Here is a 26,755-nt window from a genome sequence, read left to right as displayed (position 1 = left end):
GTAATCAAGAAAAAACGTTTTCTTTCTTTCAATGTTTTATTAAAGTCGTTTCAGCCATTTTAAGATAATATTAATATTTGGAGAATTTTCAATTTTCTAAGTTAGCTATTAGTTAGTTAGTTATTAGTTAACTTTATAAACTTGATTATGACATTCGTCGGTAAAGTGGGCGAAGAGTGCACTTTTGCACCTAAAGGTGAAAAACAAGTAATTTGTGGCTTTTGCTGTTGTAACTTTGGGTCCGTGGAGTTCGGACGCTCACAAACTTTTTGGTCAAGTAAAAAAAAAACGAAATTACCAATGACCATAGGGCTGGTGCCACAGACTACTAAGAGATACTAACGTATGCTGGTGCATCTTTCACGATACAGCGCGGAAATGCAGCCAGCCTTGAATGGCCTTATGGGCACTCTTCCGCAGGGACAAGACTTCGGGGAATCGTATATATAGTTGTTATTTTTAGGATAGTTTAGTATACTTAAGTACTTCTTTAGTATAAGTGATTTTAGTATAAGTACCATGACAATTGACAATTGTAAAATGACATGTTGTATGTGCACAGAAGCACAGAATTAGTAAAAATATGAAGCCTGTATGGAGCTTAAGTCATTTTTCGAATTTGAATGGAATTATTTTAACTTATTGTTGTCATTTTTTATTTTTGCAATTGATTAATGTATATTTATATTATAAGGAAACTAAGGGTAAGGGTAAGGGTAAGGTAACTATAGGTGTAACATTAATTGGTTGTTTTTTTAAGTTAGGTATTAATCTGTATTTTACATTTTCATTTGTTATTTTGAACTCTTACCGACTACATTTTTTTTTCTTTAATAATTATTATTACTATAATTTTTAGGTACTTTGAATAATGTACTTATTGAGTTTTTTTTAAATGTTCATACACAGACACTGTAAATTGTTTTTGAATACAAAAATAAAGTGAAACCTAATTTGGAACGTCAATTTATTTATACGGACTCGTTACTACTACGTACAACAGGTCACTTACCTAACTTTTTCATCTATACACTTATTCATACACTGTCTCACTGTGTATTTAGTGTGTATCGTGTGGAGCACCCACACTATCTCATTCTCATAAGTGACATGGGTTTGGGGTCTGAGCCTATACTATGAAGTGCAAAACTCGAACTTCGTACCTTGCCGTCCCACTGACGCTTATATTATTTAACACAATAGTGAGATCCCTCTCACGGTACGATACGAACTTCGATTTTCTGAGCTGGTTAAAAAATAAGAACACAGTCTGTGATTGCACCATATCTAGTTATATTTCAATATAAGTACATTTTACTTGATTTCATTAATAGACACTCAACGATTTCAGAAAATAGTTAGATATATAGTCATACAATTTTACAAATATGATCACAAATAAAAAATAGTAGATAAAACATAGGCAGATCACAGGGTGCTTAAAAAGTTTTGTATCATTTCACACAATGCGGTGAACTCAAACTTATTTTGTGCACCGTCAGAAAAACAAATACAGATTTTCACTTAAAGCATTATAGCAAGCACAGCAAAAATCATTTTATATACATATTAAAGAAAATCCGGTAATATTATAGGGATCTTGGTATGTATTTTACCTAAATATAATTTAAATAATATTCGCGCTGTCAACAATCTATGCTATCTGGGTATAATGAAAACATGACTATTTTAACACTGGCCGACACTAAATATTCGCAACAAAAGTTAATCAAGATCATTAAATCGTGACCCATTTTGTAAAAATAACTTTCATATTAATAACAGATATTGAACCTCAATTTGGGTCCCAAATTAAAGAATGTGACACTGAACTGAAACACGTACCAAGTGTCTGTGCTAAAATGTCATGTTGACATCTCATCTCATAGATTATAAAAAAAATATAGTGAAATTGATCCCATCCCAGCCTACATACGTCCCACTGCTGCGCACAGGCCTCCTCTCAGAACAAGAGGGCTTGGGCCATAGTTCTCACGCAGGCCCAGTGCGGATTGGGAACTTCACACGCACCATTGAATTGCTTCGCAGGTTTGTGCAGGTTTCCTCACGATGTTTTCCTTCACCGCAAAGCTCGTGGCAAATTTCAAATGTAATTCCGCATATGAATTTCGAAAAACTCAGAGGTGCGAGCCGGGGTTTGAACCCACGATCCACTGCTTGAGAGGCCATAGGTCAAACCACTCGGCCACCACGGCTCCAACGACGATCGAATATATATTATTTTATTTGACCTTGGTTTACCTTGCTAAGATAGGGAGCAAGGGAGTAGTTCGTCTCGCTTATTTTGTTAGTGTTAGTGCAGGACGGTGCGTTGGTTCACGCACGTGTCTGCAAATATAAACTTAGCGCTATTCGACGAGAGTGAGACAGCGCTAGGTAACTATAACTCTGTCCTTATCCGGAACAATGGGCTACTCCCGCTAGTGTAATTTCTTCATTAGACCACAGTATTGATCAGAAATTGTGTTATGTTGGGTGGCAATTTTTTTAGCAGTATGAATAAGAAATTAATTTAGAATAAATATGCCAACATATTTTTTTGAACAACTTGTCTATCAAACTGTAGGTATTTCATATTTCAGAATATTGAAGGTCAGTTTTAGAATTAATCTACAGTTTCTAAGCAATGCTTCTGATACAAAGTGGCATGTTAACTTCACATAATGTTCTTATAATTATAATCACAGCTATTGAGGGTACAATATATTACGTTTGTACGAAATTGCTAAGGCTTTTTTTAAACAAACATAAAACTATATTAGGAACATTATTTCTTTTTAGTGAAAAATTAAAATATTAACAAATAACAGGAACATTAAAACACTTAGTTTAAATACAAATGTAGATTTAAACACGAAATTCAATAATATTATTATGTTTTAAAACATATTGTTGAAGTAAATACACGTAACGAAAACTATATTTTTACCCTCATTCAATTTATAGATCTACAGGTTTGCCTGCAAACAGATAGATATAACAGAACGTGTTTGACCTTTAAAAGTGAATAATTTTCTTTTTAGGCCTATGAGATACCCTCCTTTTTTAATTTGGCCCGAGTAGGCTAACTGCCACGTTATTAACTTAGGGGGCAAAGGAGATAAATGGCTAAAAATCTTTAACTTCCTATAATTACATTATACAATGTACCTATTTATATAAATAGCTTTATGTTTAGCACAAATTCTGCATTGATTTACTAAATTAATTTCTGAAGCGTAATAGCAATCAACACTTTCGTTTATCGTAACAATGTTTGGCTTAAAACGCAGCGTTTTATAAATATGTGTAGTTGCGGAATGAAAAGGTTGACCAGTTTTCAAATAAATTTGGTCCACGTTGCAAGCACATGCCACCTTTTTGAATGACATTATATATAACGGAATGTCATACTCGATCGATAAAGCAGTTATACTGAGCAAGCAAAAACAGACCTTAAGGTGGTCAACCTTTTCATTCCGCGACTGTACGTTGCACGTTGGATAGCCATAAAATACTGGAGCGCGTGCTTTTAATTATACAACAATTTACAAACACATCAAACTAAACACGTAACTCATTCATAAACAAAATAAATAAGTACTTAACGTACTGTCAGAAAGGAATGTTAATTATCACTTCGTAACACATTGTTACCTAGGTACATATATTTCAACAAATTACAAATAATCTCAAAATTATGAACTACACATTTTGCACGTCATATAATCTCATATTTTTTTATTTAACAATTTAGATTTAAAATGTAATACTTTCTTTATTCGATAAAAGTCACGATTAGTTTAAAAAATAATTTCACTTTTACAATCTACGTATATAAATATAAAAAAAGAAAACAGATCTAAAACCATGCACTACATACAATTATTGTCGAGTTCGGGAAATAAATAAAACTCTATAAAAACCTTTGGTTTGTCAAATCGCCTGTAAAATCGAATAGTAAGGCCAGCTTGAGCCTCGATTCCATTGACCAAAAAATTGTCAAAAGAAAAAAAAGTGCCAGCTGTTTGAGGCACTTGTTTTACGGATGCGGCGGGTTGATAATGTTTTCGATGCTGGCGTAGGTGCCAAAGAAGAACCCGGTGAGACCGAAAAGGATGATGAGGACGTCCTTCCATAGTTTCCAGTCGCGCTTACCCAGCTGGTCCGGCCAGAAGGTCATTATTTCGATCACGGGGGGGAGGATTAGTGCGAGCGCCGAGCTGCTCACTGCTCCGACCAGGGATATGATACCGCTTAAATTGGGAATCAGAGCCGCCGCCGCAACTGTAATGTTGAAAGTTTTGGTTTTAGGCTAAACTAATCGGTAGGTATACATATTACATATATTCTAACTAAACAGTCATGCGCGACTTGAAAAAGCCGGCGAAGAGCGAGTCAAAATTCACATCATACAATTAAGAATGAGCACAAAAAGGTCCTCGTTTTAAGATTAAGTAGAAAGGAAATTTCCGAATATTTATGTCAATTTTGAGTTTGGCATAAACTGTTTTATTTCCTTTCCTTTTTGCTCAGAATTGTTAATAAACTAAACTGCAGATATTTCTAAAATCTTAAAAAAAGTTTCATTTAACGTTGTTTTATCATATATAACAAGCTAAATCTATTATTGTTCATCCCGAAAACTCACATTCTTATAAAATATAAGAATCGCTAAGATACATAGCAGTTGTTAGTCAATCAATAATTAACAAATAAATATCTTGTCTATTTTATCTAGTTAATAATTTATATTTACTAGGTACGTTAATATTTATAATCAAATAATAAAATAGTGCAATCATATAATCAACAAATATATTAACCAAATCATTAGAGCACTAATAAATAAAATTCCAATCACTCATTAGTGAATGGAAATTTTGATTTAACTAAATAGGAAAGTTTACGCTGTGGCCTGACGACACAATTTATAATTGTTATCTACTACTAGAGTTTACTCGCGGCTTCGCACGCGTAAACTATTCGATCTGGTAGTTACAATTGAAATTCCGGGATTTTACAAAATTCCCCTGGGAAATCCCAAAATTTAAATCGTAATCTTCATCGAGGTGTTGTGTGAAGAACAACTATTCCGTGGGAATATTGGAATAAAAGTAGCCTATGTGTTATTTTAGACATCCAGCTATCTACATACCAAATTTCATGATTCTAAGCCCATATCGGGATAAAAAGTAGCCTATGTGTTATTACAGATGTCCAGCTATCTACGTACCAAATTTCATCCAAATCCGTCCAGCCATTTTAGCGTGAAGGAGTAACAAACATACACACACACACACAGAGACTTTCGCATTTATAATTATAAATAAGTAGGATTAGTAGGATAGTCAGTCACCTGCTTATAGATCTAGTGAATAATGTTTATTCATCGTATCAATATACCTAAATATGAACTTTTCCGACAAAATACATTATTCATTACTTCTGTACAAAAACAGTGATAATAAAAAATCACAAAAGGTTTACGAACACTGTTTCTTATGCATATCTACAAATCTGCAACTGGAGTGCCGAAAACACCGATGGGCGTCTAATTTAGCTTTCCCGATGCCGCTGACGCCGCTGGCCGTCTGCAGGGCTACTACGAAACTCGAAAGTCGAAGTTCGTGTCGTGCGGTCCCTCTGACACATACTATTTAACCCTTTACCAGGCGAAGGGATATATTCCTCCCACATCTTATATCGGTTACCGTAGTCAGGTTTTAACTCCAAACCTCCTACAAAATATTTTGTCAATCCCAGAAAATAGTACTTTATGATCTTCATTCACAACACGCTTCTAAATCGCGTAATATATCTTTGGCAGCCGTTTAAATTAACTTGAACTCTAATTTCAGTAAACTACGGAGAAATTCGAACACTTTCCTTAATTTCTATGAAACAGAAGTACATAGGTCGAACAATTTTTTGATATTTTGTAGATTTTGAGTGTTGAAAGGTAATGTAATCGTAAACATTGCTGCATTCATATTCATGCATTATTGTGTATGTGTATGTGTATGACCAGAAGTAGGATGTGGGTTGACATTATCCCATGGCCTTATTAGAGTTTAACTTTGCGGGAGCTATTCTTCCCATGACCCGGTAATTGGATTTAAACGGCAGAAGTTTATGGGCGTTGGTGATCTCTAACCATCAGGAGACCCACTTGCTCGTTTGCCATCCAGTCGAATAAAAAAAAAAGTTCCTCTAGAAAAGGAGGGGGGAGGGGGAGACAAATGACCAAAGGAACTTTTCCCTTCATTAGCACGTATAATCATGACAGGACTTAATTAAATGTGATGTGTGTGCAATGTGTGTGTGATTTATTAATGATAAAGGTAGGTAAGAGCGGAAAATACTCGTTATCAATGTTTGCGGACAACAATGCGTCTTTGTTTAATTGGTGTCAGTCAGTCTGAGCTGGTTTTGGCGTCAAAGTTCACAGGGATGCATTCACACGGTACGAGATAAGATAAGGTGTAATGAGAAACTTGTTACATCGGTATAGTATGCTTTGGAACTATGATAAATTGCTTTTGATTATGTAGAACTTACGTAAAGGGGTTCCTAGACGGGCCATATTTTCACTGCGATATGTGGCCGGCAACTATTGGTGTCCCTGTCTAACATGTGAGTAAGGGAGGGACACCGATAGTTGCCGGGCACAAATTGCAGTGAAAATATGGCCCGTCTGCGAGCCGCTTAAGAGAAGTTGATTTGTAAAGGTGACTTCGCATTTACTTAAATTTCTTCTCATATAACATTTACCTAGAGTTTGCTTGGGCTATACTAGTTTCGACCAGGCTCAACCAGCACAGATAGGGGTCAAAAGATTTCCTACTAAATCTTCATTCGTTATCGTACCTAATTTTAGTATCTAAATTGATAGTGAAAGTGACTAATTACAATAGGTAGCCAAATCTATTTGAAATTGCATCTTGAGAATCAAACCGCCACTAAACATAATATGTCAACTCGCAAAATTAAACTATGTGTTAAAATACTTCTGTGTCATTTTTGAGAGATGAAAAGTTTTGTTTAATAACGGTTTGATTTTCAAGATGCGAAACAGCAAATATTTGGCACCTTCCAGTGCTGGTTTTGTAAGATGGATATGTACGGGGAACAAGGTGAAATCTTCGCTTTCGTTTTCGTGATTTTCGCTCATAATTAACGTGGTCACTAGTAGACCACGGATTACGTTGCACGTTGAAATAATGTTAACCATAAGGCGGGAGTATTTGTCGAAAAGACCACGTGTTATCGGCGTTATTTCAACAAATGAGTTGGCATCTGTTTTATTTCGGTGTCATTGGAAGGTCAAATTAAAATGCAACGTGGGGCTCGCGTAAACGATAAACCATTCTGAAACTCTACGTGGACGACTTCATAATTCGCTATCTTAAAAACAAGATACAAAGAACCGGCACATTAATAGAACATGTTTTCCCAATGACGTAAAATGTAAAATGTCGTGATGACAATGTTCTTTGGTAGGCGAATTTATTATTTTAGTTTTACAGTGACAACAAACTTAGCTCTAGACCGCACAAGCTCGTCTAAGCGGTTGACAAGGATATAGACATCACCCATTGAGTAGGCTGGATTCCTAAAAATCAGTCAGGGAAGTCTGTCAGATTTCAAAAATTTACAAAAGACAATCACGTATCCAGTATTTTATGATAATTTAACTGACAGACTAAATAGTTTACTTTTTAGTCAGGATTTTTTTTCTACCTAATGAAATTTTTACAGATTAAGTATTAATATTTTCCAACTCCTGCCTGATCATCGGTTAAAAATCACCATGTATGGTACCTCACCTATATTACTTACATGTTACAGATATAAGCACGATCCTAGTGACAGCCTCGCCGTGTTTCAGTGCTTTTTCGGAGGTCAGTCGCGACTTGATATAGGGCCACACTATGTTCATAGGCACGTAGAACTGCAGACCGTAGGACAGGAATATTGATGCCGCCATTACCGCTCGCACGCTTTGAGCCAGGCTGGAAATAATATTTAAAAATAAAATAATCATAAAGGTTAGGTTGGCAACGCAATTGCCATCTTTATGGCGTAGCAGGTGTTTACGCGCAGTGATCATCAGTCATAATCGGGGGAAAGAATTATATTGATACTAGCTTTTGTCCGCGACTTCGCCCGCGTGGAATTCGGTTATCATGTCCTGTTTATTGTCCTGTTATTTGTTATTCGGTTATCATGTTCGGTTATCATATCCTGTTCCCTCGGGAATTGTGCATTTTCCGGGATAAAAACTAGCCTATGTCACTCGCTGGCCCATAAACTATCTCTATGCCAAAAATCACATCGATCCGTCGCTCCGTTTTGACGTGAAGGACGGACAAACATACAAACTCACAAAAGCACACACTTTCGCATTTATAATATTAGTAAGTATTGATTTTTTTTTCAGCGCCCCTTTTCAGCCATTTGAAGATCCTGTTCTTTTCAAGTTCAATCAAATTAACTAACAGCATACGTCGTAAGGATGCATGCATATTTTAATTTTTTATTTTAATTTTAAGTATGAAACATTTTCAATTTCTTTAGTGCGCATGCGGGGCCCCTAGACAGTTGCCTATTCTGCCCAATGGTTAATCTGGCCCTGTTAAGCGCCCATAAGCGACGCCGCAGGGGCAATTAAAGGGTGGTTTCATACACTTATACATACATTACCAGGGGTCGGACAAAAAGTGCCGATGACGTCAAACCACTTATAGGATGATTTCAAATAGTATTTTTGATTTTCATAAACAATTATCACTTATCATTTATCAACCTCTTTATTAAACGATATGAAATTTATTTTATTCACTGAATTCCATTGATTTATTTACGATTATTTTGTTACTTCATTAATGCTACTTTGTTACTACATGTCACACGGCAGTTTAAATAAAAACATCATCTTGTGTGCAAGATTACGTCATTTTTACGTCATCCGCACTTTTTGTCCGACCCGTGTACATTACTATTATAACATATACCTATTATTTACATTTACATACTTACTATATGCTATAATTTTTTTGTTTATTTACATTACATACTTAGTTTTATATCACATTATTTTTGTGTTCTTTGCAGTTGAACTAAGATTTATTTGATTTATTGTCTTCAATTAGCAAAGCAAATTCGTCCAGCGGATGCAACTACCCATATAAGAGATGACTTCTATAGGTCTGTCTGATTCTTATTTGAATGTTAAAGAATATAATAAAAACTGTGATGTGAACCGACTTAAAATACAGGATATCGCAAAAAATAGATCCAAAATATATTGGCTAATGATTGGATAAGTCCAAATAAAAAATTGTGTAAGTTTTTTAAAATATTGAGTTTGTAACATTAGAAAAGTTAGAAAACTCAAATAATTTACTAATTATTCAATTTGTAAGCTATCGCGGGTGCTCATTCGTTATCACTATACAAATTAGGAAATTAACTTAGTTTTAATTATAGTTCTTAATTTTTCTATAAGTAAGCATAAAAAAGGCCCAGATTCTGTAATTCAAAATCGATATTGAACATCGTCTAAACTCGAACTAAAAATAAGACAAATAGCAATATTGTATTTGGTATTTCTTTTAAAATAAATGTCGCCTCTCTTCTAGTGCGCAGCGCACATGGTTTTAGGGTTCTATAGTCCTAAAAGGAACCATTACAGTTTTGCCATGTCATATAAAAAATAAAAATAACTTTTTGGATATCTTTCCACCTTGTTCCCGTACATAACCAGCATTGGAAGGGGCCAAATATTTTCTATTTCAAATGGATTTCCGTAATGTATATGGTCACATTTTCTGTCAATAGGTTCTCGAAAATTAGGACGACGAGCGAAGCAACCTAACACTACAATTGCGACTAAAACGCGCGAGCCGAGCGAGCGAAGCGTGCGTGTCACAGCAGCAGCCGGCGAAGCGCTACGACCTAATTAATTTAGGTAATATTTACCACCTACCAGCGCTGGTTATGTAACATGATTATGTACAGGGAACTAGAGATCTTCCCTATACACGTAAATTAAACTTACAAATCATTAGGGAGATTCAACGTGATACTGCCAAGCACGTCCTCCCCGTACTTGAGGTAGCCGAAGAAACCGATGGCTGTATACAAGGCCGCCACTATAACCATGCCAGTGTTGAGGACGCCGTTCCAACCGCCGAAGTCTTCAGGCGTCTTCATGTTGTTCTCTAAGGGAAGCACCTGAAAATTAATTACAGATTAATTTTATTCGTATTATGTATATTGAAAATAGGCTGGAGGCATATTGTACGCCTCTCGCAGGCAGGATATGGCGCTTCTCTATCCTACTGTCTATCAACTTTACTCGATATCCGCAATGAAGACATTTAGAATTGATTTTGAGATTTTTAAGAGGAACAAGGTCAGTTTATTCTATGAAGAATAGGCAATATTGTAAGTTTTGAAGACATTTTGGCTTAGTTTCGCAATATTTAACCCTTAGAATTAATAATGAGGGCTTGTTTTATGGTAATTTCCTTATATTTTATGAGACAGATATCTAATTGTGATACCGTCTGTTTATTAAAACAAAACAAACAGAGAAAGCGCGACCAATATATCCTCACTACTTTTAAAAGAGCTCATACCGCAAAATCGATTTTTCTGATTGAACTTTATGAACATTATTTCAATTTTGTTGACGTATTGATTTGAGATACGAGATTTTTTTTCAAAGCGGGGACGGTGTTTCACCGAATCTATCAGGATAGAGAGTGAAACGGACCTTAAGAATATTTTTCTCGTCCCAGCAACCTATGTATCGTCGATCAAGTCAATTGGCTTATGGTACTCCCACATTGGCTTTTTTATTTTCGTTACAAAACGGACACATCCATACATATTTTGGGGACAAATCTGGAGACCCTGTTTTTACAGCTCGGAAATGTTCTATAACGTTAAAAACATTTGTTTTATAACAAATTGTAACAACTGAATAAAATTTATTGAAACAACTGAATAAAATTTATATCGAAACAAACACATGGTTATAATGTTATATAAATATAACTTTTTAAATGTTATACAACAATTGAAAATACAAACTGAAATATAGATGCACAGAAAAACCAGAAAAATAAGACCAGCACTGGGAATCGAACCCAGGTCCTCGGTATTCCGTACCGCGTGCTATACCGCTACACCACTGCTGGTCAACGGTACAGACACGAATTTCCCCTATGCACCTCATATCTCAGCTTGTTTGTTTCTTATTTAGCCACTTAAGCAGTGACGCTAGCGACATCTATACCGTAGCCCTCATCGAGAAACTTTCGGCACTCCATTGGAACCAACCGCTCACCCGGACAAGAGATGTCGTTACTAAGCAATTGTTATGTGGTGTTAAATAACATTTTTATACCAATGTGGGAGCGTTTAAAACATCTAACAAGTTGTAACAAAAGTTATAAAGTGTTAGACAATGTTATCGTGTTTTATAACGCTATAGAACATTTATAACAGTCAATGTGGGATCACCATTAATATGGGTTATAGCAGCAATTGTATGTAGGTACTCCGAGGTGGATGAACAGCGGGGCTCCTAGGTCACGCTGGGCCTGTGGGCCCACCATATCAAAAATCCTTAGGTTTGTTGCTTTTGTGGTCAATCTAATCTTTAGTAAGGCAATGAAGAGGAACCAACTCTTAATTATAGATTAACAGTCGTACATTATAATATTACTATTAATATACTGCGACGTTTACTGTGAAAGATTTTTCATCACACTTGCTCGTAAACAGTGTCGAAACATGCAGGCTACCTTGGTTGCAACCCCCCAAATAAAACCCTCGACCTTAATGTGCTTGTCATGAAACCCGTGGTCGGTAAATGAATCAGTGCCCGTACTGAAGCTGCTGCGCGTGCTGCTGCAGGACCACATGGAGGAGGCGGAGGGCGGCACTGCCAAGAGCGCAGCCTAAGGTATCGCCAATATTTGGAAGAATTATATTTTTTCTTTAACAAATATAAAATTTTACTCGCAAATGTGATGAAAAACATTGTATGTCGCATGGGCGGTACTAGAATTACGAACATCGACTCATTAAAGCCCTCAGTCTTCGACTTCGGGCTTCTAATAGACTCTCGTTCGTAATTCCTTATTTACCGCCCTTAAGACACAATGTACTATTACAGTGGACAGGACAAAACAAGCGGTAACAAAACACTAGCTCAATCGAAAGACAGAACCGGTTATCAAGAAAAAGTGAATGCCCTCAGAGGTAACAGTTATGAGACGTATTAAATAACAAAGATAATCCCTGACACCGCCTAACGCCTGATAATGCCTGGGGGCTACTACGAAATTCGAAAATCGAAGTTCGTATCGTACCGTCCCTCTCACTCTCGTATTAAATAATATTAGCGACAGCGAGACGGCTAGATACGAAGTTCGAATTTTGCACTCTGTAGTCTAATTAGGACCTGATTCAATAAGTAAATTAAATATTTAAAGATAATCTGTGAAGAAGCACAGAAAAATATCTTTAGGTATTTTTCTGTGCTTCTTCACAATGTGAGATGGTTTGCAAAGATTATTACTATTTTATCAATGAATGCGAATCCCGTTCCTTGGCAGTCCGTATTTTAAAAGATGGAGCGAAGCGCTAAGTATTGAAAATACAAACTGAAATATAGATGCACAGAAAAACCAGAAAAATAAGACCAGCGCTGGGAATCGAACCCAGGTCCTCGGCATTCCGTGCCGTGTGCTATACCGCTACACCACCGCGGTCTTATTTTCTGGTTTTTCTGTGCATCTATATTTCAGTTTGTATTTTCGATATAGGTTTTACGGGAATACCATAAAAGTAACAAAAAAAATTGGAATTGAAATAAAAAATACAAAAAGAAAAAAAAAACAATCTTGCTAAGCATTGACTAAATAACTATTTATGTAAGTTATTAAAAATCAATTTAAAAATTAATCTGAATTTTCTAGTTACTGTTAGTTACCTTATTATAATGTTCGGAATTTGATAACTTCGATCCTATACTCAGGAAAGGGCACCGATACTCAAAATAAAGCTAGATAAGATTATAATAGCAGGTTCAAAACAATACCTAGCTAGAATAGGAACATTTTAATCGATGTTCCATTAAATGAGCCTGTTGTCATATTGTGGAGATCAGTACCTAACATATTGTTCAACTGTGTACTCACAACTACATTGATATACTACCACATGTGGGTTAGCGTTAACAGATATAATCTACGCAACACGTGTGTGTATACATACACATCTATGTATTTCCGCCTGTTTGGGATTTCCCAGAGATAACACTATTTCGTAATAAAAAGGGAGAAAATAATGCAATATGTTTTGTACCGCAAAACAAGCAGGAATTACAATTACAAACGAAGACCATGGGGAAAACTGTTACGTAGAAGATAAACATGTACAGTCAAGGAATTTAATTCATGGGCCCCCATGGAACCTTCTCAAAGGAAAAGTCATTACGGCTTTCCTTGTTAATTAATAATAAATAATAAATATCATGGGACACTTGACACCAATTGACCTAGTCCCAAACTAAGCAAAGCTTGTACTATGGACACTAGGCAACGGATAAACATACTTATATAGATAAATACATACTTAAATACATATTAAACATCCAAGACCCGAGAACAAACATTCGTATTATTCATACAAATATCTGCCCCGGCCGGGATTCGAACCCGGGACCTTAAGCTTCGTAGTCAGGTTCTCTAACCACTCGGCCATCCGGTCGTCAATTAATGCGATGTCAGTATGACGTTTACTGTGAAATGGTTCCTTGGTGGCCAATGAATTAAACTCCTCGACCGTACGAGTACATATCTAAACATTTCCTATGACGAAGCAGTTGCTTTCCGTCATATTTTAGCAGAGAGTAGAATTATATTATCTTCTTTCATAAGCGCTTTTACGTCAACAGCTGCCAAGTAGTCTCAGGGTTACTAAACACTTAAGTGGGAGGCATAAATCAGCACAACCGGGCGGTAAAATCGAATATATGTAGATGAATTGTTTAAGTCGGTTGTATAAGCGGAATAAGGCAGTAATGAGGGCTATCGCATATGAATTCGCCGCTAGAGGCGCTAGTGTAGCGTGAGGTCTCCGAAATGTCAAATCTCATAGTTTTTGGGTGGGTATTCGTATACGCGGGTTTATTTATAACTAGCTTATGCCCGCGACTTCGTCTGGGTGTATCTAGGTTATCGGGCGGTGGCGCCCTCAACCGGAATAAAAGGTATCCTATGTTGATCCTTGGGGTTCAAACTATCTATATATACCAAATTTCATCAAAATCGGTTCAGTGGTTTCGACGTGAAAGCGTCACAGACAGACAGACAGAGTTACTTTCGCATTTATAATATTAAGATAAAGTAGGGATTAGAATAATTTTGTGAATATTTTGCATTACCTGAAATGAATTATGGCAATTATGCGATAAGGGGCAATGAATGTCTGTGTTTTGAGACAGTTTTGTCTTTCGAAAACTTTTGTCCTTTTTTTCCGAACAAAACGGGACTATGCAAGACTGGTTGCTCGATATTTTTATGGTACGGTTTTAAGATGTATTAAATATGATTTTAATCTAAGCTTTGTTTTCATGCCCGTAATAACAGACTTTGAAAGCAACACAAAAACCTCACGCAACAGTGGCGCCATCTAGTAAGACAAAAAACGATAGCCCTCATTGCTTCAGGTTGGCTTTGTTCATCAAATCAGCGCCGGCCCTGGGGTGGATCAAGAAGAGCGGTCGCTTTAGGCGCCAGGATAGCTAGGGACACCAGTTCTAGTCCAAAGTTCAATTTTGATGGCGCCTTTTGAGAGGCGTGGAAGCGGTGTGAACAATCTCGGTCTACCTTGATCAGGACTCCTGATTATAGCGGAGGTCCGCTATACTAACATCTATCCCTCTTATTACTACGCCACGTAAAATTTTGATTATTTAATGACAGTCAAGGAAAGTTGACATATATTTAGGCATAATGTTGTGCTGGGTATAGTAGGAATTATTTGAGGTGTCCCGATCTCGTTAAGAGCCAACCTTTCGAACAAAGCCATTGTATTCTATTGTGCCCTTAACCGCATTATACTCAGTTTAAAATGAACTTAAATATAAAACAAAATAGTTCATTGAAATAACGACTTTGTTGTCTAGAGCAGAAAGTACATTTCAAAATAAATACACGTTCGCAGATAATACTTTTCCATGAGGCTGCTTGTCTAGGACGCATTCAATTTTGAAAAACATTATCTGCCAACAAAGTTTAATTTAAAATGAACTCTCTAACGTAAATAATAAAGTCGTTATTTCAATGAACTATTTTATCTTAAATTTCATTTCATTTTAAACTGAGGATTGTCCACTTGAGGACATAATAGAATACAATGGCTTTGTATCGAAAGGTTGGCTGTTAACGAGATCGGGACAGCTCAAATAATTGCTACTATACGAGGTTGTACAATGATTAAATGATACTCACCACTCCAATGCCCTCGAAAGCATAGATGGCCGTCCCAAAATATAGAGGCAGCTGATGCCAGCTCGCAAAAGGCTTCACCGAGCTTGTATGCGGCAAATCTTGCAAGATATAGTAAAACGTTATGATCAAGCCCCAAGCGGTCATTATAGACGCCACCAAAGACACCGGCGTCAAATACTTCAAGTTCTTCACCATAGCCAACGCTACTATCGGCGGGAACAGCAGTACCAAGTAGAAGTGCACACTCAGGTTGATGTGAAAGAACCTCATAGTGTCCTGTAGGTTAGTGGCCACAAACAAAAAGTACACACAGCAAAATCCCAGTTGTGTTATCACAAGAAATACATTCACCACCTTCCTGGAACAACGGAGAGTTGGTAGTTGTTAGTAATGTTTATGACGCTTCTTTGTTTCGAATCAAAACCATGGTGCAATGGGGTCCATATCGGCTCGCATAATTGTTGAAAGTCATAATGCAATGTATTGTTTGTTATAACTATTTATTTCTCTGAAGACATTAATTGTTCCACCATTGAAAAATATCTGAAGAAATTAAGGTTTCGGCGAGAAAAAAATTATGACCAACAAACATTACGATAAAAATTACATTGTGCCTTTAAAAAATTATGCGACTAGACTAGATGTACATCTACACATGTACACACCAAGTGCCTTTCATAAGAGTATATCTCATAAAGTTGTCCCGTCATGAAATTGTCAAGAAATCAGTTTTGTCAAGAAATTATTAACCGTAAGGACGATCATAACAATAATAAATAAATATCATGGGACACTTGACACCAATTGACCTAGTCCCAAACTAAGCAAAGCTTGTACTATGGATACTAGGCAACGGATAAACATACTTATATAGATAAATACCTACATACTTAAATACATATTAAACACCCAAGACCCAAGAACAAACATTCGTATTATTCATACAAATATCTGCCCCGGCCGGGAATCGAACCCGGGACCTCAAGCTTCGTAGTCAGGTCCTCTAACCACTTGGCCATCCGGTCGTCTACTAACATAAAACATAAACTACATAAAATAAAGCATCCAAAATTTCTTGACGTTAGAAAAACGTCATGAAATCTTGTGAGGAAAAAGTTTTAATTTTGTGACTACATAGGTACCCGTTCATCAAAACTTTCTATTGGATCCAACAACAAAGATTATCTGACTTTTTGTCACTTTTACCACAAGGTTTAGTATATATTTTAAAACAATATTATTTATTTTTTGTGGTGAAATAGCGTCAGGATTTCATAAGTGGACAACTGAAAAATTTAAAAATGGACAACTTTTTGAGAAATAGTCATAAAGTAATTATTATTCATTTTCGATATCATACCATCGCAGTGCGAATTTGATTCGAATTTCTTTCGATCAATAATACCAAAGATAACGATGTTTTAGTCGTCTGGGTAAATAATGCCACATTTACGGCGTGAGGCCTTGTTTTGCTTTGAATAGTTTCTTACATTCTGTGATAAAAAATTGTAAGGTTACGGTTCAATTTTAGATATTTGTGTCTCTTTTAGGTATTAACTGGTAAGATTGTTATCAAATAGAGATTAAAACTGTTGTGGATCTATTGCACATACCTAGATGGAATAATATATTTAAGCATACATGTAGCTTTTGTAGGCTATCTTTGGTACTACCTACTGATTGAAGTTAATACGGTATTTGACTATTTTGTATATGTTTTATAAATTAAAACTACACAATGCCTGTTATCGAATAGAAAAACAATTTTTAAGCTACCTTTACAAATAACAGAGTTATAAAGGTTTGAAATTCAAGATTAGACAGAGAAAGACATACTGGCATGTGACGTCACACGCCAGTACCGCCATACTTGTTGCATAGAGAAAAGCATTAAGAGAGATATGGCAAAATCAGGAGTTGTCAAATACCGTATTTCAGAATTAGTACCTAACTAATACCTACACATATTAGTATTAGATAAGATAATTATATCATCCCAGCCTATATACGTCCCACTGCTGGGCACAGGCCTCCTCTCAGAGCAAGAGGGCTTGGGCCATAGTTCCCACGCGGGCCCAGTGCGGATTGGGAACTTCACACGCACCATTGAATTGCTTCGCAGGTTTGTGCAGGTTTCCTTACGATGTTTTCCTTCACCGCAAAGCTCGTGACATTTGAAGATAATTAAACTAATGTTAAACCGGCCGTCAAATTTCCGGTTATATTTAGTAAAAATTGCCCTAACCAGAAATTATAATGATTGTAAGTGCGCTAAGACCTCACTTTTAGTATGTTGTGTCTCGGTAGAGAAACTTAATAATTTCAAAAGAAATAAATATTTCACTTAATGAGAAAACATGCATTAAGATAATGTTAGTGAGCATTGTTGATTTATAAATGCTTGTCGATAAACCAAATAAACTATACAAAAAAATCTTGTTATAAATCTCACATCCAATACAAGCCTTTTTGACGACTGTACTTTTTATTAATCTATCTAATATCATAAATAAAAACCCACCCACTTACATAAAATATCTACTAGGTACATACATTTCTGGTATTTTATGCGACAAATATGTATGAGCCATCTTTCCAAAATCTTTTAAAATCCCCGCTTTGTTATGTCATGTCATCGACATACACCGCTATTCATGCAATTCGCGGCGTTCGCCAGCTTGGCAACGGGCAGACTTGATGGGTGATAATGGGGGAAAAGGGGGGTTGGAGGTTGTGGGGGCGGAGTGGGCGAACGTGCCGCAAATATATTAAATTCATATTAGATGAGCGGGGAATGAAATGAGCGATTATTTTCAGCTGCGTTGCATTTAAAATATTTGCTTGTGAGTGTTAAACAATATATTATATAAGTAGGTATTGTAAAAAAGTTACGAATGGATAAGTATTCATTGATAGGTACGAAATGCGGCTGAAAAGTTTCAAGTCTAAGGTAGAAAAGTTTTTTTTTATGTAGCCTAAATAGTGTCTCACTGCTGGGCAAAGGCCTCCCCTTTCTCCTACCATCGTCTCTGGCTTCGAAAAAAAATATTCAGTTTTTTTTTTACTATTTTTATTTTTCAATATAATCTCCCTTTAATTCAATGCATTTACTTATTACATTTTTTAAATAATGCTTTTAGACCGTTAAAAAAATAATTTTATTTTGGCTGTCGAAATGTTCCTGTACAGCCGCCTTCATTTCTTCATCACTGCCAAATCGCTTTCCCCTTAAATCTTTCTTCAAATTGCTGAATACAAAATAATCGCTAGGGGCCAGATCTGGACTGTAGTGGATGATCAATTTCCTCGAAGCCAGTTTCCTTCAGAGCAGGCTTGGCAACACGAGCGGTGTGAACGGGGGCGTTGTCTTGCAAAAACAAAATGCCTTTGCTCAGTTTGCCCCTTCGTTTCTCGACTAAGGCTAGGAATAGCAATAATTAAGTACCTACCCAATGTTTTTCCGATAGACAATTTTTTTGAAAAAAAAAATATAAACTTATATTTACTTAATTGTAAAATAATAAAAAATTTACCGCAATATTTACAAACAAAATTCTTTATAACGTTGTTTAGTTTTAGGCTGAATGTTTACGAACCGGGCCTTTAGATAAAAGTCCAATGAATCATAACGTAACTAGACATATCGATTACCCACTGGGGCGCCAGAATGCCGCGATTTACCTACTAAAATTTCCGCAATAATCTAGGTCACTCAGACAAAACAAGAAACATCTATGTAGTTGCAAATAAAAAAAATCAAATAAAAACTAAAAAGAAAAAAAAAAACAAGTCTAGTAGAGTGATGGTACCAGTCATGGACAAGATCCAATATTTTTTTACGCAACGGTATAGCATTGATTTAGACAAATAAAATTAGTTAGGTACTGATAAGATACGGTGGCCGAGGATTCAAATTCATTGACTGTAAATACGTCATAGTTTCCGTTAATATAAGTGTACCTTATATTTACTTATTTATTACTTAACAGTAATTAATAAACATTATGTATGTCTATTAGGCCACATATCGTTGCGATATCATTCCACATTATCTTTTATTGAATGAACCAACCGTGGCTCTGTCTCATGTTACCGACCGATTGAACTAACAGACAAGAGTTCAATGGTATGGAGAATTGTACAGCGCCTCTACAAATAATTTACGCACCGTCGCTATCGAGTACGGTCACTGTTAACTCATGGTAGTGGTACTGACTGTACAATCTAACCATTTGAAAAACATATGTGTCGCGTACACGTAGTTGTTTTGAACATGTGGTTGGGGAGCAGCAAAAGATACAGTTATAGTTAATTGTTTTCAAACTGTTCACCGCCGAACAGTTAGCTGGGTAAATTAAATTTAATAAGTTAGTTAATTGGAGCGCGGGAGAGTTTTCCGTCATTTGCAATAAGTATTTGTTTTTGTTTGGATTCTAATAATTACTTTAGTAATTGCTTGATTTATTCGCCCGAAAGTAAGTATCCACTTTCTCATACAAAGTGCATAGAAAATTGGATACTTATATTATGGTGCTCCTCAGTGAGCAATAGAACATACTACATACAAAGCGGGACGGTTAGCGGTTAAAAAAAAACATATATATTTAAAATATCACGAGACAATTCACACCAATTGACCTAGTCCCAATAAAGTAAGCTTAGCAAAGCTTGTGTTATGGGTACTAAGCAACGGATAAATATAATTATATAGATATAGATACATACTTAAGTACTTTTAAACACCCGAGACCCGAGAACGAACATTCGTATTTTTCATACAAATATCTGCCCCGGGCCCCGACACGGGAATCGAACCCGGGACCTCAAGCTTCGTAGTCAGGTTCTCTAACCACTATGCCATCTGGTCGTCTGAAATATCTTAAACTGCCCTCACCTCATATTCTTGGCGTAAGATCTGAGCGCCACCGGACCGGAGGAGAAGGCGTCCTCGATGACCTCGGGGAAGCTGAGCGCCGGCCGCTGGTTCCTGATGCAGAGCTCGTGCGAGCATCGGACCAGCATGTGCATACAGTGGGTGCATACCGCACCCATTAGTAAAGTGCCGAAGACACCTGGGGACAAAGGACTGATGATTAACAGCAGCGCTGGCTCTGGGGTAGAGCAAGAGGAGCAGTCGCTTTAGGCGCCAGATGGCAAAGGACCCCAAAAGGTCAAATCCAGATCCAGATCTACAACGTTCACTGTTGGGCATAGGCTTCTGCCATAGACCTTCAATGAGGGCTATCGCGTATTAATTTGCCACTGGAGGCGCTAGTGTAGCGTGAGGTCTCCGAAATGTCAAATCTCATAGTGTTTGGGTGAGCTACGCGGGTTTATTTATAATTAGAATAATTTTGTGAATATTTTGCAACATCTGAAATAAATTATGGCAAATATACATTCCGGAGCAATGAATGTCTGTGTTTTGAGACAGTTTTGTCTTTCGGAAACCTTTGGCCTCCCTTTTTTCCGAACAAAACGGGGACTATGCAACACTGTGGCATGCTCGATATTTTTATGGTACGGTTTTAAGGTGTATTAAATATGATTTTAATCTAAACTTTGTTTTCACGCCCGTAATAACAGACTTTGAAAGCCATACTTAAAAACCTCACGCAACAGTGCTTTGGTTCAAAACGGCCTGCATCCAACGTGAACCCGTGGCTTTAACCAGGTCATCCATTCATCTCATTGATGGATATCCCAGTGCTAAGCTTCGTTTGCCAATCCGCGGTCTCCATACGAGAACTTGTCGGCTCAATTGGCCATCTGTTCTCCGTGCTTTTGGTATGGCCTGCCTAGCTAATTCGCTTGGCAATGTCGGTAACCCTCAGTCTTCTAAGGATCTCCAAATGACAAATAACGACAATGAAACGCAGTTTCCAGTGCACAATAAAATTATGACGGCGTCTTTTGCAAGGCGTAGAAGCGGTCTCGATTATCTCGCTCTATCTCGATCAAAGGATAGAGCCGACTATCAAATAAAATATTCAGGATATTCTATTCTTAGATTTTTGTAACACGGATTTCGTAATCCTCGTTCCTACATCGCGATTATGCCGGCAAAATTTGGCATCGTACCGCAGTCACGCTACACGCTTTTGTGACAGATATGGCACTCAATCAAAGCCATAAGGTCAAAGTATACAATATACCTATGTGTAGATACTCACTATCTACATACATTGTGTTTCTGCGCAAACAAAAACAATGTAGTCTATTAAATCTGTGCACAGATTTTTACAGACTCATTTTCTGGTTTTTAATGATTGTTATTTAGTTATGCACAGAAACCTTTGTGCGCACATATCTGAACCGCACTTGTCTGGTTTTGTGATCTATTAGAGTAGAGATAAAAAATCGGCTAAATACGAGTGGGACCCGCGCACCAAGGGTTCCGTACATCTCTAAAAAATCAAACTGACAAGCTATCTATCTATTACGGCTCTCGAGATACAGCCCTGTCACAGACAGACAGACATACAGCGAAGTGGCAGTAATAGAGTTCCGTTTTATCGAGTGGAGAACCCTAATGGTGATTTTCCACTGGCGAGGCGAGACGAGAATTGAAATTTGTATGCATTCTCGCGCGCCCGCCGCGTGCCGCCGTGGGCCGCCGCGGCGCTGCCATACAAATTTCAATTCTCGACTGGCCTCGGCGGTGGAAAACCACCTTAAAAGCCTAAAAGCCCAAGATGGTTGAACCTATTTAAGTATGCAAATTATACATATGAATAGTTTGCGAAAAAGCATGTTTCATGGAATGGTTTTGTAAAGAAATTACACTTTAAAATAAGGATCAACTTTAAGTTCCTTGTAAATGCATTTTTTTTCCTTTGGTATTCTATTACCATGGTTACTTTCGCATGATAGAGGTACCAATTTTACAAAAAATATTTGTTATTCTCTATAAATATTATTATATATATTGTTATTATTATGCAATTCTTCAACCTGCTTAATCAAATACAATCAAAATATAAAAGTGTGTGTGCGCGCGTGTGCGCGTGTGCGCGTGCGTGCGTGCGTGCGTGCGTGCGTGCGTGCGTGTGTGTGTGCCACTGTTGTTTATAATCCGACCTCAATAAAGACCGCGACATAATTCACACGGGAGTTTTGTAAAACCCTGGAATGAAGGTTTTCACAGAGGCGAAATATCGCTAGATGGCGTTAGTATCGTGGGATACGTTTGACGTTTGCTCGTGATTGGTTAAAAAACTAAATGAGCCAATCGCAAGCAAACGTCAAACGGCAATCGGACCTCACAATATTAACGCCATCTAGCGAATATCGCCTCTGTGAAAACCCTGATTTCAAATTAACTCCTGAATCTAATGATTTGCGCGTGCGAAGCTGCGGGTAAACACCAGTATTCAATATCATTGTTCTAAATATTGCATGTAATCATTTGTTAGCATTTTCTAGCAAGTTGAAATTTTGCTGTAATAATAATACCAATAGTAAACCCTAATCTCCATTCAAAAATACAAATTAGGTAACATTTAGTTAATTTTCCTTAAGAAGTCACGAAAAAAAAAAATTTTTTTTTAAATGCATTTGAAGGACATCACATATCATAGTAGTGACCTAGCATACATTCATAAAGTCTTCATATAGGTAAATCAGTGGTTCTCAACCTTTCGTCTGTGGACCATCAGCCACTTGTCTGCTGAGCTAAAATAAGGTCTGTGAAAGATTGTACAGAAAATGCAAGGTCAAAAATCTCATTGCTGCTAAAGTGCCTACTTAAAATTATGTGTTTTCAATTAGAGTTATAGGCAACCAGTAGATGCAAGGAGCGTGTTGACATTTTTGGTTGTGTTAGATGGGTAAGTGTGCTTCAACAGTAGATGCTTTAGGTTAGTATAATTTTGTCTAAAAAGCAGCTGGACTAAGTAGAAAATTAGCAATTGGTCTAAATATCTTCATGGAGCTCCTGTTCCGCGTGGCTGAGGTGCTTCGCGTCGCGCCTGACACAACTTGACACAACTCTAACTTAATGTTTTTCCAAGTTTTCAACAAAAAACAGGTTTGGCCCAGTTGCTTTTTAGCCCTTTCGAACCCAGCCGTTACGATCGTGCGGGTTAATTACATTTGAATTTGAATTTGACATGGATTGTACATAAGGTTCACTGTCGTAACTTTTACATTTGAATTTTGAACTTGACATGAATTGTACATAAAGTCCATTGTCGTAATTCTTTTCATACTTGGCGGGGTTCGAAAGGTTTAAAGCACTTGCTACTCAGACCAGTTGCTACTTAGACCATTTGCTACTTAGACCAGTTGCTACTTAGACCATTTGCTACTTAGACCAGTTGCTACTTAGACCAGTTGCTACTTAGACCAGTTGCTACTTAGACCAGTTGCTGCTTAGACCATTTGCTACTTAGACCAGTTGCTACTTAGACCATTTGCTACTTAGACCAGTTGCTTCTTAGACCATTTGCTACTTAGACCAGTAGCTTCTTAGACCATTTGCTACTTAGACCAGTTGCTACTTAGACCAGTTGCTACTTAGACCAGTTGCTGCTTAGACCATTTGCTACTTAGACCAGTAGCTTCTTAGACCAGTTGCTTCTTAGACCATTTGCTACTTAGACCAGTTGCTACTTAGACCAGTTGCTTCTTAGACCAGTTGCTCCTTAGACCATTTGCTACTTAGACCAGTTGCATTCTTAGACCTTTGCTACTTAGACCAGTTGCTTCTTAGACCAGTTGCTGCTTAGACCATTAGCCACTTAGACCAGCTAGCTTCTTAGACCTGTTGCTTCTTAGACCATTTGTTCTTAGACCAGTTGCTAGTTAGACCAGTTGCTTCTTAGACCAGTGTTTTCCTTAGAGTTATTTGCTACCAGTAGACCAGTTGCTTCTTGACCATTTCCTACTTAGACCAGTTGCTTCTTAGACCATTTGCTACTTAGACCAGTTGCTTCTTAGACCATGTACTAGTAGAGAGTTGTTTCTTCTTCTTAGACCAGTTGCCGCTTAGACCAGTTGCTTCGCTTAGACCAGACACACTTAGACCATTTGCTACTTTGTTAGACCAGTTTTCAACAAAAACAGGTTTAGACCAGTTGCTTTTTAGACCCTTCGCCACTTAGACCAGTTGCCTTAGACCATTTGCTGACTTAGACCAGTTGCTACTTAGTTGCTGTCGTAACTTTTACATTTGAATTTTCTTAGACCAGTTGCTACTTAGACCATTGCTCTTAGACCTTTTCTCCTTGCCATTTGCTACTTAGACCAGTTGCTTCTTAGACCAGTTGCTACTTAGACCAGTTGCTACTTAGACCAGTTGCTACTTAGACCAGTTGCTTCTTAGACCATTTGCTACTTAGACCAGTTGCTTCTTAGACCATTTGCTACTTAGACCAGTTGCTTCTTAGACCAGTTGCTTCTTAGACCATTTGCTACTTAGACCAGTTGCTACTTAGACCAGTTGCTTCTTAGACCAGTTGCTCCTTAGACCATTTGCTACTTAGACCAGTTGCTTCTTAGACCATTTCCTACTTAGACCAGTTGCTTCTTAGACCAGTTGCTACTTAGATCACTTGGGCACTTAGACCAGTTGCTTTTTAGTGATACTATACCAATGTTTTCAGGCTGATGATGATGACTGTTTGTGATTATAATTATGTTACAATTATTATGATTAAAGATAGTTTTTGATTTTAGATAAAGATTAATTTCTATTTGACCTAATGGTTCCTCCTAATAATAATTAAATTAAAGTGTTCCCTGATTAAAAACAGGTTGGTAACCACTGACATAAATAAATATCAACACTTGTGCACATATTTGTTTAGTGATACAGATAAGCATAGAGTATGTACTATGATACTAAGCAGGAGATAAGTAGATTTGTTAATCAGTTCAGTGTGCCAGTGTAACTTAACACACAGAATATAAATGAATTTTCCACTCACATTTAATTACTTGGTAACTAATCATTTACTCTGGTACCTACTTTGTACAAACAAACTGAAAGGCATGTTTAATTTACCTTGATGTACAACTCACATTACAGGGACTTTGGTACATAAATAGGTATGTTTTTGTTATTAGTAACTAGGTATTTGGTATCAGAAGTTTATTTGTTTGTCGAATTACTATTATTAGTACCTGGGCGACCGAGCTTTTCTCAGAATAGATAATAAGAGTTTTCCCAGAGATAAGACCAAGCTAGATCGATTTGTCATCGCCGAAAACCCCTACATACCAAATTTGATCAAAATTGTTGGAGCCGTTTCCGAGATCCCCAAAATATATATATGTATACACAAGAATTGCTCATTTAAAGGTATAAGATTTTATTAAATTAATATTTTAGGGCATAATGTATGTGACATTGATGTTATTTTTCTATTTGTAATTTTGTATTGTGTGTAACCTAATTTATTAGGTAATTATTTTGTGTAACAACCTCATGTTATTTAATTAAAATTTCAAGTATCTAAAAACGAGTCTTTTTTTCATGACATGATTTGCTTAAGAACTTGAAAATCAAGATAAACAATTACTTACCGAATAACAATCCGGCATTCTTGAAGGCATCAGGCATAGCTAAAATCCCCGTGCCTATATTTCCCTTCAGCAGATGAATCATTGTGTCGAAATTCGACGTCGGATGCTCCAGGTGCCTCTCCGAAGCCGGGTGGTAGTCGGACTTCGCCTTTTCATCTTTAATCGGTGCAATTGGGTCTATCACTAATTCCACCGCCTGGTTTTGCACCTCTGCATGCTCAATAGATATATTGGGCCCAGTAAGAAGCGGTTGTTTTTCATCACTCATTTTTAATACTATCGTAGACTTTCAACGTCTAAATTCCATAAAAGTAAATTATTAGACAAACGCAATGTTATATGACATGAAGACAACGCATTTAACCATAAGAATAATGTTAAATTTACTTTTATGTGGTACGCGTTTTGCCTCGTGAAGCTGTAAGTGCGAAAATAATTCAATACTTTATCGCCCGTAACGTGTGGGCGGCTGGACTTGCGAGTGTGTTGTGACGGCAAGAACCGATAACGTCAGCTTTCGACGACTTTTCAAATCACAGTTACTCATTAATATATTAACGTTGAGAGAATAATTGATAAGATAATGGCTTATTGCCAAATCAAACAGTTAATCGTATTCCATTGCTCTGATCAAAGCGCTCAAAGGCAATATGCGATGCAAAAGTTTTGACAGATTTTATATGCATCTCTGT

At 36.9% G+C, this 26,755-nt stretch overlaps 1 protein-coding gene across 1 annotated transcript; it reads right to left on the bottom strand.

Moving 5' to 3' along the window:
• Positions 1 to 1,271: 1,271 nt before the first annotated feature.
• LOC141431842 (proton-coupled amino acid transporter 1) lies at positions 1,272 to 26,741 on the bottom strand. Its single transcript, XM_074093065.1, has 7 exons — positions 26,451 to 26,741; positions 26,064 to 26,359; positions 20,431 to 20,608; positions 15,537 to 15,894; positions 10,064 to 10,239; positions 7,843 to 8,015; positions 1,272 to 4,287 (listed from the first exon to the last, which is right to left on the bottom strand). The coding sequence occupies exons 2-7, from the start codon at positions 26,329 to 26,331 to the stop codon at positions 4,043 to 4,045; spliced, it is 1,398 nt and encodes a 465-aa protein (XP_073949166.1). The 5' UTR covers positions 26,332 to 26,359; positions 26,451 to 26,741; the 3' UTR covers positions 1,272 to 4,042.
• Between the last annotated feature and the right edge of the window lie 14 nt (positions 26,742 to 26,755).

The sequence above is a fragment of the Choristoneura fumiferana genome, chromosome 10 (assembly GCF_025370935.1).
Source record: "Choristoneura fumiferana chromosome 10, NRCan_CFum_1, whole genome shotgun sequence".
In the NCBI taxonomy this organism is placed as follows: Eukaryota; Metazoa; Arthropoda; class Insecta; order Lepidoptera; family Tortricidae; genus Choristoneura; species Choristoneura fumiferana.
This window is presented reverse-complemented; position numbering and strand designations above follow the sequence as displayed.